This window comes from Crassostrea angulata, chromosome 8, assembly GCF_025612915.1.
Source record: "Crassostrea angulata isolate pt1a10 chromosome 8, ASM2561291v2, whole genome shotgun sequence".
Taxonomy (NCBI): domain Eukaryota; kingdom Metazoa; phylum Mollusca; class Bivalvia; order Ostreida; family Ostreidae; genus Magallana; species Magallana angulata.
This window is the reverse complement of record NC_069118.1, coordinates 54805633-54819635: the sequence shown is the minus strand read 5'-3', so window position 1 is coordinate 54819635 and position 14003 is coordinate 54805633. Positions and strand designations below refer to the sequence as shown.

Below are 14003 nucleotides of genomic sequence, written 5' to 3'. Positions count from 1 at the left end.
AAAATATCGGATGAAATGATGATCAACAGAAATCAGATATTGTTTAGTCAGGTATATATTCTGCTACGCAATTATAAAATGTATTGCGAAGAAATTTCTTGATTCATATTTTTTTTTTATAAATATATATGTCACGGTGTGAAATTCAACTTTTCGGACTATTTTTAATTATTGTACATGTGTAAATTAACTTTTTTGGAATTTGTATTAATTGCTACAAAAACTGTTCCTCTATTTCGACAACTTTTTAAAAACCGTTTTAAATTCCGCGCAGCCTTGATCCCACCTGAGGCACAGTCAGAGATGGACACATCATCTTTCATCTTATTAATCCTTTTATGTACATGTTGTTTAAATGTCATGATTTTACAAATGTTCATGTGTATTATTTACCATTAGAGAACTAGCTGTTGAATGGAATTTTCTCATCTTCATCCCAATTTCAATTTTGTATAGGCAACAAATAATTTATAAGTAACACACCGGTACATTTCAAATTCTTATATCTTTTGCCTTCATATAAACAAATTTACCAATTAGATCAAACAATATTATAGAGACTTGTTTTTACCGGCCTTGGGACCCTTCACGTACAGCAGACAATTGCTGTTGAATTGAATTTTCTTATCTTCTTTCCTATTTCAATTTTGTATAATAGGCATGTAAAGATTTATAAGTTACATACATTAAGTTTTCATATTCTTATATATCTTTTTGGTTCATGTTAATAAATTTTAAAACAATATAGTTTCTGTCAGTCTGAGACACGACCTTGGGACTCTTCACGTACAGCAACAAATAGGCCTTAACCATAGTGATCAGGTGACGAATAACATCATCCCAACTGGCGGGAAAAGATTCCAATACATAACCTTTAACTTCTTAAGATCAGTGAAATAATTTAATATGTAATAATAAAAAAATAGTGCCAAATAAATTCCTATTTAGATAATAGCAATGTTGAGAAAATTTTGGCTCTTAAGTCTGTGAAACATCTCCTACTATACTTCGTCAATCACCATAAAAAACCCTCCTGATCTGATAGCAAAGTCTAACTTTACCATAGCCATATTTACGGTATGTCCTTACACTGGTTGGTAGAATCTGCCGGAAAAAAGAATGACGTCATTAACTGAGTCCCGAATAAAGAAAAGGAAAGGATGGCTTGCTCTAAACTCTTCTGTTATCTGTATAGATTTCGTCCCAAAAATCATTGCCGTGGCAGCGGCGGCTTCTGACCCTTCCTCGTTCACCTCCACGAACGCTTTATGGAACACCTCGTTGATGTATACATTTTTGCTATTGTCTATTCCGGAAAAGTCCGCTTTATTCTCGTCAAAAGCAGACGACATTCCCAAATCTGATAAGTGGGGCCCCAATTCAAACGTGCTTTCCATTTTGAACTTTGGAAGATGCACCTCCACCTTTTCTTCTGTAAGATGGCTGATGACGTCATTAAGGAAACGTTCTGATAGCTTCTCTTCCAGATCATTTAGTCCATCTACGGCCATTGGTAGAAGAACGAGCATGCTTAGTGTGTCACCTTCGTATGGAATGTCAAGGGCGTTTATTTGCATATCGGGCAAATGGCAGAATCTAAAAGACGCCTTCTGGTACATCATGTCAGTCATGTACTTATCCTTTTCGTTTCGGAATTCCATTTTCTGAGTGTTCTCAGATTGAAATTTACTTTCCCAATTCCCTTTGAAGTAGATAGCGTTGATGAGGACCATGAATGTTAAGGCATCTAGTGCGTCTGCTGGAACTAGATTCTGGATTTTGTTTTCTGTTTGTTGACTAACCCAAGAATTTATTTTCGAACTCGCTACTGCTGATTGAGAGAAGTCCATTGATTCTGCAGCTGTCTTGAAATGCTTTTCACATTCTTTCATGAATGTTTCTTCAGGCTTAAACCTCATGCTTTGGTATATCTTGTTTGCTGTTTTGAGGGTAATGTCTCCGGTTTCCTTGGACAAATACTCCAGATAACCCCCAAAAGCTGAGTGGGTTTCTTTTCCCATTTTGTCAAAATGAAGAACTTGATCCATTTCTTTTAGGGTATCAGTTCTCGCTCCTAAGTGAACCATGGCCAAAGCAGTGGAAATGCTAAAAGGCGAATAAAAAACGTTCGATGCCTGTGGCAACTCTTTTAAAAGACTCAACATGAAAGCCTTGTTGGCATCGCCAAATGCTCTGGCAGTCTCTTTATTTCTGAAGGGTTGACTAGTCGCCATTACTGTGTATATACCAACACAAACAGAAAAGAACACAATCAGCAGAACATCAGTCTGTAACATCAACCCAGCAGTTCTTCTTTATATTAAGTTTCACCTGAAATCATTGAGAATACAATTTATTTTAACAAAACAGCAATTAAGCATTAGCTCATTAATTATATTTTAAGCAGCATGATGTTTTACAAAGCAGAGTGAAACGTGAAATAGTTGTAAAGCATAGAGGAAATGCGAGTTTAAATTAGAACAATGCCATATACTCTGGTTTCATCAGTATTCGTTGAATACCAATTTTCGTGGATTTCGTTGTTAAGATGATCCACGAAATTAAATGTTCATTGAAGTGCAATTTCAACTAGTATTTTTTATTGATAGGATCATTGGCCACGAATTTACGTATCCTTTGAAATTGTGATATTTAGAAAATCCACGAAAATTGATACCCACGAAAATTAATGAAACCACAGTATATAGTTGTTTATCCTTTTACGTCCATTTGAGATCATTTTTTTTTACTTGACTTTAAACTGGAAAATGTATCCATGGCTCCATTTAATCTGATTTTTTTTATCAACATAAGTAGTTTTATATACACATATATGCAAGATTTGAATACAATGCTCTTTGGCCAAGCTGGTATGGAGGACCCCCCCCCCCCCCCCCAACCGGACTTCTCTACACAAAATTTGAAGGCATTTAAATTAATCTGGCATATGTCCACAATGGAAATAGTTCTAGCCTCGATAGTCGATTTAAAGACAAACGTACGTATTCATTCAGCTGAGTACCGTTATTTGTTAACGTTTGATTAAAGATGGGTACATGTCTTCGTAGATAAAATGTTTACATTGCATTTAAATATTTACCGTTTACGTGTATAGAATTGGAAATGCTATTTGATCTGCACACGAATGATCACTTCTTGTCGTAATTTCCCAGTTCTAAGAAAACCGACGAAGTCTCATGATAAATATATTACTTACATGAAACAATTTTTATAGTATGGCAACGAAGTAGGAACTTCCAGGTCACGTGGGAAAAGGTATGAAACGCTCGGTGGGTCTCTATCTAATATAATTTAAACGGTATAATTATCAATAAACACTCGATATATCTTACCGTTAGCTTTCATTATTTTACTGTGACTTGTAGAATCACATTACGATTATCCAAATTATGACCTTGGTCTTCTTGTTAAATCACGAGAAAAAAATACCCACCATGAAAACTATGTACATGTGTATTAACAAAGGGTGTATTTCTTTCGTCTGTCCGGAACGCATCCTGAACGTCCTATTCGCACTGTACCAATGAAATGCACGAGGATATTCCGGGTAAACATCATGGCGGACAATACATTGATTTTATTTCTCGTCGCTGAACTGGATGATGACGATGAGGATAATCAAAACACCTACGATGCTGAATCAATTACTGCAATAGTTGCTTCATCAACGTAAGTGCATGACTCTTTAATAAATGCGCGTTGCTTAACTGTAAAGCGAGTTTTTGTTAGGTGATGTAATTTCGGGAGGGGGGGGGTTACTGTCTCCTTTCGAAAAGGGGGCGAAAGTTGGTTGAGCCCCCCCCCCCCCTCCCATTTTTGCATACTTCAAAAATGATAATAACATGTATAGTAGGTTAGAAAGTGAATGTACAAAACAACAACTATACTCAAATTTTATATTTTAGAACCTAGCAACTACTTGAAAAAATAATAACATTTTTACCTCTAGTGTACCTTTTCTTTCAGTGCCCGCCAGGAGAAAATTAAGATAAGTGGATACGTGGATGAAGTAGTACAGTGGTGACAACGATATTGTTGACAAGCCAATCGTGTTAAATAGTTCGTGTAACGTGGGTGATCGTTCGTGTAACGTGCGGGATCGTGCGTGTATAAGGAAAATTGGTTTGCGTTTTTTACCGTGCGTGTTCGTGCGTGATCGTGCGGTTTTTTCGTTTTGTAACCTTTTTTACGGAATGCCAGAATTAATTCTGAAACCAACGACAAGTAGTTTCTTGTAAAACAATGTGAATTTAAACCTTTTTAATAGAAGAACATTGATTCTTTCTTTTCTTTTTTTCATAGAAGAACATTCATTCTATTTTTTCGTCGTTAAATATATAAGTAAGTATTTCCATAGCTCATTCAATCCTTTGTTCAGTCGAGTTAGTTTTGGCTAATTTTATAATCAGCCCATATCAAGCATTTATTGTGTCTTGACACAGACTTTTAATCATTTTAGCAAGAGCGACACGTTGAATGAAAGCGGTCAAGCTTACCCATTCCCCGATTTAAACTAAACGATTATTCCCAACGTTTCTCTTTCAAATGAGAATACGATATGCATTCCTATCTGGTACATTGTATAATTATTTGTTTGAAATAAAATTAATTTAGATGCATTAAAATTTAGAATATATATAAATAAATCAATTATGTACAGTAAATTATGAAAATTATGGATATGAAAAATCGAAATTGTTTACTCGTTAAATATAAAACAGTGCGTGACTAAAGTACATGCCGTTTTTCAATAAAACACAGACATATAACAATGCAAATTAAATCCATACGTTTCCTTAATTCTGATCTTAAAAATTAATTTTGATTTTGCGTGTTTAATGGTGTAGAATCGTTCGGTTGCGTGTTTTATCGTTTTTGTTCGTGTATCGTGAAAATTCAGTAAGTTAGTGATCGTCCGTGTATCGTGCGTGATCGTTCGTGTATCGTGCGTGATCGTTCGTGTATCAGAATCGTGCGTGTCGTTTGTCAACAATAACGTTGCTACCACTGTACCTCAGTACCTTTTGGATGATTTTAAACGTTTCTTTAGAGTGACAAGAACAACCTTTGAAACTATTTGTGAAAATATTCAGATGTATCAAGTGCTTCTTCCAAGTTGGACAGGAGGCAGAGAGCATATACCTATTTTCAAGCAACTTCTAATCGTATTATGGTACGTTGCAAGCCAAGAAACACTAAACCGTATTGCCGACAGATTTGATATTGCTTAAGTTTCTGTGGTACGATGTAGAAATCGTGTTTTTCATGTTTTCTTGACTTACTTAAAAACAAAGTTCATTACGTGGCCCCAAGGAGTTCACAGGCAAGAAGTTTTAGATGGTTTTGAAAGGAAAGCTAACTTCCCAGGTGTGTTAGGTGCTATTGACGGTACACATATAAAAATAAAAGCACCAAAGCAACACCCAGAGACATATGTCAATCGAAAAGGGTACCACTCTGTGATTTTGCAGGCAGTATGTAGGGAAGATATGCGGTTCACACATGTTGTTGCAGGTAGCGTTGGCAGTTGTCATGATGCAAGGGTGCTGAGAACATCTGATCTCTGGGAAAATGGACCCGCGAGGTGTGGTGATGCTCACATTATAGGGGATGCTGCATATCCTCTCAGGAATTGGCTGTTGACCCCTTACAGAGATAACGGACATTTAACCCCAACTCAACGCCACTATAATACATGCCTGTCAACTACCCGAGTAACAGTTGAGCGTGCATTTGGTGTGTACAAAGGTAGATTTCGAAGATTACAATATGTAGACACTCACAAAGTTGAAACTGCTGTTGACTTAATTATTGTTTGCTGCATTCTACACAATATTTGTATTCTGAACGAAGATGAAATGATAGACTACTTCGAAGATGATAATGCGGTAAATCATAATCCTCTGCCGAGAAATCAGGCAGGTGGAAATGCTCAAGCAAATGCCAAACGCGATAATATTGCAAACAGTCTTTGAACTTAAGAAGTGTTTGAACCTTTTTACAGATTTCTTTCTTGCCTGGGCGTGTCATGTAATTGCAAAATAATGTACTTTTAAATTACAAAGACATAATTTTGTAACATTTATGTGTTGTTTGGAAAAACTCATTAAAGCATCATTAATCCATGCCGATTTAAACTCTTAATATGATTACTGTATACAAGGAAATTTTTGCTCACAGTTGATGGGTGAATTTTAAAAGGGTCAAATTAAAAAAGATTACAAACATTATATAGTGAAAATTGACTATAGGCATATTTGAAACTGATAAAACATGCTTTAGTAATATTGGGTGAAAAAAAGATGGGCAAAAATAACCCTGTATATAATAATGACATGTACGATCTAGTCTAAAAATTAGATTATTGATTTTTTTTTATAACACTTGAGTATGAAAACAAAGACTAAGTTAATTAACTTTTAATCAAAGTGAAAATTTTCAACAAAAAACAATGTATTGTATATGTACCATAGTTTTTATTAAACAAAAGTATCAGTAAGAAATTGAGTATTTTCTCTGATATAACAAAAAACAATATCTATCTAAAGAAGACATCGAGTATTTTCTCCAAGATATCACAAAAACAATATATATTTTTAACAATCATAAAAATAAGGAATCGAGTATTTTCTCTCATATAACAAAAAACATTATGCGTAAAGAATGTAAAAATGGCACTCGGATGCATCACAAAAATCATCAACAGAACAATCAAATCTGCCAGAAAAAGTACAAGGACAATTTTGACTAGTAAAAAATAGCATTTGGAACAACTGAACTACAAGTAAAGTACACAAGAATGTTTTCAAATTGGCCTTGTCGCATTGTAAAAAACACAAACAATAATGCAATTACTGATTACACTCTAAATTCACATTTTAAAATTACAGTTCTGGAAAATCTTTCTTTTTTAAAATGTTTACCAGATAGACACATACAAAAATAATGAACTGTGAATTTAAATAGAGAATTTCTTAATTTTAATAGTTATCTGTTTTAAATTTCAAAGTGAGAACATATTTTGTTTAATCTATTGTACATTTACACATATTAAATGTAACTCCACTTAACATGTCCTTGTATTGTGAGTGTACTCTTAAAATTTCATGGCTTGTACAGTTTTAAAACCTGTTGTATTTCAGACCTGCATACTGGACAAGATTTTAGTTTACTGGCACAACTTCTACATGCCAACATGTGGCCACACTCAACAAATGCACATTCAATTTTATTTTCATCTTCCATGCATATCTTGCAAACATCAGTATCTGTAAAACATAAATTTGCAATAATACATGTGACATACACAATTTGAAACCAAACCAAAATGCATTTGCTATTGATACAAACAAGAAAAATATAATTATGGAAGTATTACAGAAAAGTATAGATTTTAATGCAAATAATCGTCAGTTGAAACAAAAAAAAAAATTTTTTTTTTGGGGGGGGGGGTGTTGTTTCAAGATTCTAATTATCACATTTGGCATCCCATTTTTACATACCACTATATACAGACTGAGAGTTTACTTGTAATTGTGTGTTCTGTTAAAAAAAATTGCGCAAATATGAAGGGAAAAAAATCACAACCGACAAATCAGCATTGGATAGGTACACCCTATAAGGCCAGTATTCTATGTTTTGAACAATTAAACCCTTCTACTTTTTTGCATCATTGGCTCCTTTTTTAAGCAACTCAAGGAAACCGCCAAAGATTTCCATGCGTTCACTGTGCATTTTCTCCTTTCTTTGACACTCGTCATCATACCTTTTCTGTTGGGTGTCCATGAAATTTTTAAGGACTTCAACAACTTCATTTGACCTTTTTCTCTTTGGTTTTGGCTCATATTCAATAGATTCCTTTTTTACTTTCTTAGAAGCGCTACTACTTGAATTTTCTGATTCTGCATCAGACTCATTCGCAGTTAAATTCTGTTGGTTATCAGTAGCAGTTAAACTTGCAGCTATAGGTTTTGAAGCTTTTGAATTACCAATACCAGAGGACACAACATAGGACTCTGCAATGTTTGGCTTTTCAGCCATGAAAGCCAACTCTTTATCATATGGGTGATATTTGGGATTCCTTCCCGATTTCTTGTTATGATCATGATTTATGATTTTTTAATCCCCTCAAAAGGGTTTTCCATCTCCCCTCGCATTGCGCACCTGACATTTTATGTCCTTTACCACTTAAAACTTTACTTATTTGATCCCACATTGATTTCTTTCTTAGCTTTCCACTGTTTAGCAAATCCATTCTACTTTTGTATTCGTCAATCAAAAGGAGGGTTGCTGGCCTGGTCCAGAACATACCTTGACCTTGATCTTGACCTTCTGAAGTTGAAGCGCTGGATGCTGTTGATTCCTCTGCAGAGACAAAAGATCAAAATTGTGACACTCAGTGTAACTTTTATATAAAAGTAAAATTCCCTTGTTTATGTAATTTTTCTATGCATATGAAACAATTACAAGTATTGTTTTGCTTATTAGTATGTTTGGGATGCATTATCCTGCTTGAGAATTCTTTACTCACATGGAGATGTCACTTTTTGTTAAATTTAAATTTAATATATTGATACCTTTAATGCTAGGTTGAGCCTGGACACAGACATGATTTGCAAAGATGTCCATACTGTAAAACACCTTTTTACAGTCCTGGCATTCAAACATAGTTCTTCTTCTTTCTTGTGGGGTTGTATTCATCTCTAATACAACGTCCTCTGCCTCTTCAACACTAGTTCCAATGCCAATAGGTTTTCTTTTACTGCCTAGATATATTTAAATATAAGATTAAGCTATACAAATAATATTGACCATCTTAAAAAAACTCAGTGTTTGCTCACTTTCAACCATATGATGAAATTATGGGCTGGTAAGTAAGGAAAATTTGTGAATATGTTTTGACATTGATTAAATCTTTCCCCCCCCCCCCCCCAAAAAAAAATTCCTCCGTTGAGAATACGACAAAGGTTCAGGGACCTGTTTTACAAAACAACTTACAACAAAGTCGTAAAAATTTCAAGTCTCACAAGTCATCTTAATGGTGCAAAATTGATATCAAATAATTCTTTTTGAAAAATCATAGGCCCTGCTACAGGTATATTTTACTGTTTAATTTATCAGTAACTAATGAATAATTAGTATCTTTAAATTAAGCCATATTCTTTCGTAAAACCAGGGACGTATATACTAAGTATATAGTATAGTATATACGTCCCTGGTAAAACGCAACCCTGGGATTCTGTTTTATTAGTAAGTGAGGAATAACTCCAATTATTTCCTCCTCCAGACCCCCCCAAAAGTACCTGAGGTTTCGATGGCGTGTTAAAAAAATATCGAGACGATAATTTCTATGAAAAAAAAATACCCATCAATCACATCCGTGTAATCAGTTCGTACTTTCATTAAGCCTTAAAATAAGCTGCTGCAGAAGATCCTCAATGGAATACACTTTATAAATAGGACGAAACTGCGATGTATAAACTACTATACAACAAAGCTTTTATTAACATTTTCTTACATCCAATCCAGAAATATGTCGCTTTATAAGATAATAACATTTTTTGATTTTAAATAATTTGTATACTGCGTTTACCTGTGCAATTATGAGCCGTGAATAAGCCCATTTTATCAAAACACATTCCACAAGATGAACACATAAACACAGTTGCCGCCATTTTTCTTCTTTCTGCACTACCTCAAAACGTGGTGCGCGCCGAACACGATTCCGGTTGTGCGCGCACACAGTTCTGGTACACTTCATTGGGTAGAACACGTCCGGAGCATTCCGAACTGACGAAAGAAATACACCCTTAATAATACACGGTTGTTTGTGCTTGCTTTTTTTAAAATGTTAAATACCGGTAGTTATAATTCACATGATTTGCTAAAATTATATCATTAACATGATTTGCTTAAATTGTATTATGAACACGATTTGCTAACATTTATCAGTAACAATGATATAAACATTTTGATATTCTAGCATAAGCAAGCTGAGAATAATAGCCAATTTTGCCACATATGATTTGAAAAAAATCCATGTAAATAACTTTCTTTTGTTAAGAGAAATAGATAATTTAAGATTATTTATATGATCAATTTTTTTAACAAATTTAATTAATGTTTACAAACACTGTACAGTAATGTAACGTAATATTTGATTATGCCCTATTTAAGCTTTAATTTTCTTCTTTCTTTTTTACAATAATTGAATAAAGTACTATATTACTAGTACATGTGTATTGGCAGACATGCGTGTAAGAATAAGAAGATATTTGTTCATGTTTACACATTTATCCTTCTTCTTTTGTTTGAACTACAAATTAAACATTTCCCATGTAGCTACAAACAGCTATAGAAGTGTTGATAATTAACATTTTTTTTTGTTTTAAAAGAAAACAAAGCAGAGAAAACCAGCTGTAACAAAGCCAAATTGAAGACACACACAACAGAGAAGACGTTTGTGATGGACAGGAACAAAAGCAAACCTCTCAGAATTAAATGATAAAATATCGGATGAAATGATGATGAACAGAAATCAGATATTGTTTAGTCAGGTATATATTCTGCAACGGAATTATAAAATGTATTGCGAAGGAATTTCTTGATTCATATTTTTTTATGAATATATATGTCACGGTGTGAAATTTAATCTTTCGGACTATTCTTAATTATTGTACATGTGTAAATTAACTTTTTCGGACTTTTGTGTTAATTGCCACAAAAACTGTTCTTCTATTACAACAACTTTTTTAAAACCGTTTTAAATTTCGCGCAGCCTTGATCCCACCTGAGGCACAGTCAGAGATGGACACATCATCTTTCATCTTATTAATCCTTTTATGTACATGTTGTTTAAATGTCATGATTTTACAACTGTTCATGTGTATTATTTACCATTAGAGAACTAGCTGTTGAATGGAATTTTCTCATCTTCATCCCTATTTCAATTTTGTATAGGCAACAAATAATTTATAAGTCACACACCGGTACATTTCAAATTCTTATATCTTTTGCCTTCATATAAAACAAATTTACCAATTAAATCAAGCAATATTATAGAGACTTATTTTCACCAGTCTAAAAAAACGGCATTGGGACCTTTCACGTACTGCAGACAATAGCTGTTGAATTGAATTTTCTCATCTTCTCTCCTATTTCAATTTTGTATAATAGGCATGTAAAGATTTATAAGTTACATACATTAAGTTTTCATATTCTTATATATCTTTTTGTTTCATGTTAATTAAACTTTAAAACAATAAAGTTTCTGTCAGTCTGAGACACGACCTTGGGACTTTTCACGTACAGCAACAAATAGGCCTTAACCATAGTGATCAGGTGACGAATAACATCATCCCAACTGGTCGGAAAAGATTCCAAATCATAACCTTAAACTTCTTGTGATCAGTGAAATAATTTAATATGTAATAATATAAAAACAGTGCCAAATAAATTTCTTTTAAGAGAATAGCAATGTTGAGAATATTTTGTCTCTTAAGTCTGTGACAAATCTCCTACTATACTTCGTCAATCACCATAAAAAAGCCTCCTGATCTGATAGCTAAGTCTAACTTCACCATAGCCATATTTACGGTACGTCCTTACAATGGTTGGTAGAATCTGCCGGAAAAAAGAATGACGTCATTAACTGAGTCCCGAATAAAGAAAAGGAAAGGATGGTTGGCTCTAAACTCTTGTGTTATCTGTACACAGCGCGTCCTAAACTTCACTGCCGTGGCGGCGGCGGCCTCCGACCCTTCCTCGTTCACCTCCACGAACGCTTTATGGAACACCTCGTTGATGTATACATTTTTGCTATTGTCTATTCCGGAAAAGTCCGCTTTATTCTCGTCAAAAGCAGACGACATTCCCAAAGCTGATAAGTGGGGCCTCAATTCAAACGTGCTTTCCATTTTAAACTTTGGAAGATGCACCTCGACCTTTTGCTCTCTAAGATGGCTGATGACGCCATTAAGGAAACGTTCTGATAGCTTCTCTTCCAGATCATTTAGTCCATCCACGGCCATTGGTAGAAGAACGAGCATGCTTAGTTTGTCACCTTGGTATGGAATGTCAAGGGCGTTTATTTGCATATCGGGTAAATGGCAGAATCTAAAAGACGCCTTCTGGTACATCATGTCAGTCATAAAGTTACCTTTTTCGTTACGGAATTCCATTTTCCGAGTGTTCTTTGATTGAAATTTACTTTTCCAATTCCCTTTGAAGTAGATAGCGTTGATGAGGACCATGAATGTTAAGGCATCTAGTGCGTCGGCTGGAACCAGATTCTGGATTTTGTTTTCTGTTTGTTGACTAACCCAAGAATTTATTTTCGAACTCGCTACTGCTGACTTAGAGAAGTCCAATGATTCTGCAGCTGTCTTGAAATGCTTTTCACATTCTATCATGAATGTTTCTTCAGGCTTAAACCTCATGCTTTGGTATATCTTGTTTGCTGTTTTGAGGGTAATGTCTCCGGTTTTTTTGGACAAATACTCCAGATAACCCCCAAAAGCTGAGTGGGTTTCTTTTCCCATTTTGTCAAAATGAAGAACTTGATCCATTTCTTTTAGGGTATCTGTTCTCGCTCCTAAGTGAACCATGGCCAAAGCAGTGGAAATGCTAAAAGGCGAATAAAAAACGTTCGATGCCTGTGGCAACTCTTTCAAAAGACTCAACATGAAAGCCTTGTTGGCATCGCCAAATGCAGTGGCGGTCTCTTTATTTTTGAAGGGTTGACTAGTCGCCATTGCTTTGTATATAGTAAAGCAAACAACAACACAGAACACAATCAGTAGAGAGTATATCAGTCTAGATGTAACATCACCCAGCAGTTCTTCTTTATGTTAGGTTTCAACTGAAATCGTATTAATAAAAGAGAAATTAAAACATTCATAATTCAACTATAACGTTTTAGAAAGCACAGTGGAAAGTGAAAAACTCGGCAACCATTGAGGAATAATGCGTTTTTTAAAAAACGGCATGGTTATTAGAGTATTAATTGGTTGTTCTTTAAAGTCCGTGTGAGATCATTTATTATCTTATAATAATAAGAAAGAGGTATGGATACAAGTTTCAGTTGATGGGAATCATTCTCTAAAATTTTATATGATATGAAGATTTCAATCCAACACTCTGACAATTTAAAACTAATCTGGATTATGTACACATTGTTTACATTGGAAATCGTTTTAGCCCTAACTGTTAAATTAAAGACAAACGTATTCATTTAACTCAATACAGTTTTTTGTTAACGTTTGATTAAAGATGGGTACTGGCCGTCGTAGATAAATGTTTACATGGCAAATATACAATTTACCTTTCACGTGTTTTAAATTAATTTAAACCGCTCTTAAAAAGGGAGAACTTCTTTAAAATATTTCCCTAATGTACTAGAAATGATAACAAAGAATGGGCACTTACATGTACACGAAACAATTAACATTCCCAATATTGCACAATGACATGACAACGAGTTAGATTTCCGGGTCACGTGAGATGAGGTATGAATACGTCCGTGGGTCACTATCTAATAAAAAATCTTTAATAGCAACAGGTGGACTGCATGGCTTATCTCTCAATAAACACTCGCGATAGCAGACCGTTAGCATGGTTGGTTACAGATCGGACTTTATAACACAGACTAGCTACGTCGTTAAGGTATAGTCTGTTGCATTCACAGAAAAATATATATTATAAACGTACAGAGGAAAAATATCTTTACTCCAGTAATCTTCAGATTTAACAGAAGTGAAAAGGGTTAACGATATAAATGCAATGTTCAGAAAATGATCAAGAGATCACCCCTCCCCCCCCCCCCCCTTCATCAGAACGCAAACCTTGTCAGTGGTTTTTAACACCGGAAACAGAATTTTGGTTGAAACATTATTGTACCGCAAAAGTATACAAGCACTTACATGTAGTTTGTCAACATAAATATGAATAACATGACTGGGTGATTAAACAATTTTCATTCCATG

The 14003-nt window shown here is 34.5% G+C and overlaps 2 protein-coding genes and 2 pseudogenes across 3 annotated transcripts; 1 reads left to right on the top strand and 3 right to left on the bottom strand.

Annotated features, from left to right (window-relative positions):
• Positions 1 to 887: 887 nt before the first annotated feature.
• On the bottom strand, positions 888 to 12886 carry LOC128159488 (serpin B3-like). Of its 2 annotated transcripts, none has more exons than XM_052822604.1 (2): positions 12866 to 12886; positions 888 to 2313 (listed from the first exon to the last, which is right to left on the bottom strand). In XM_052822604.1, the coding sequence occupies exon 2, from the start codon at positions 2295 to 2297 to the stop codon at positions 1086 to 1088; it is 1212 nt and encodes a 403-aa protein (XP_052678564.1). In that variant the 5' UTR covers positions 2298 to 2313; positions 12866 to 12886; the 3' UTR covers positions 888 to 1085. The 2 variants fall into 2 exon arrangements, with proteins under 2 accessions (XP_052678564.1, XP_052678563.1); XM_052822603.1 differs by lacking the exon at positions 12866 to 12886 and adding an exon at positions 3218 to 3289 and having other exon boundaries at positions 888 to 2331.
• On the top strand, positions 3512 to 5996 carry LOC128159519 (putative nuclease HARBI1; annotated as a pseudogene).
• LOC128159498 (uncharacterized) lies at positions 7668 to 10076 on the bottom strand (annotated as a pseudogene).
• On the bottom strand, positions 11425 to 13594 carry LOC128159493 (serpin B3-like). The gene is made up of 2 exons (XM_052822611.1): positions 13447 to 13594; positions 11425 to 12880 (listed from the first exon to the last, which is right to left on the bottom strand). The coding sequence occupies exon 2, from the start codon at positions 12771 to 12773 to the stop codon at positions 11625 to 11627; it is 1149 nt and encodes a 382-aa protein (XP_052678571.1). The 5' UTR covers positions 12774 to 12880; positions 13447 to 13594; the 3' UTR covers positions 11425 to 11624.
• Positions 13595 to 14003: the final 409 nt, after the last annotated feature.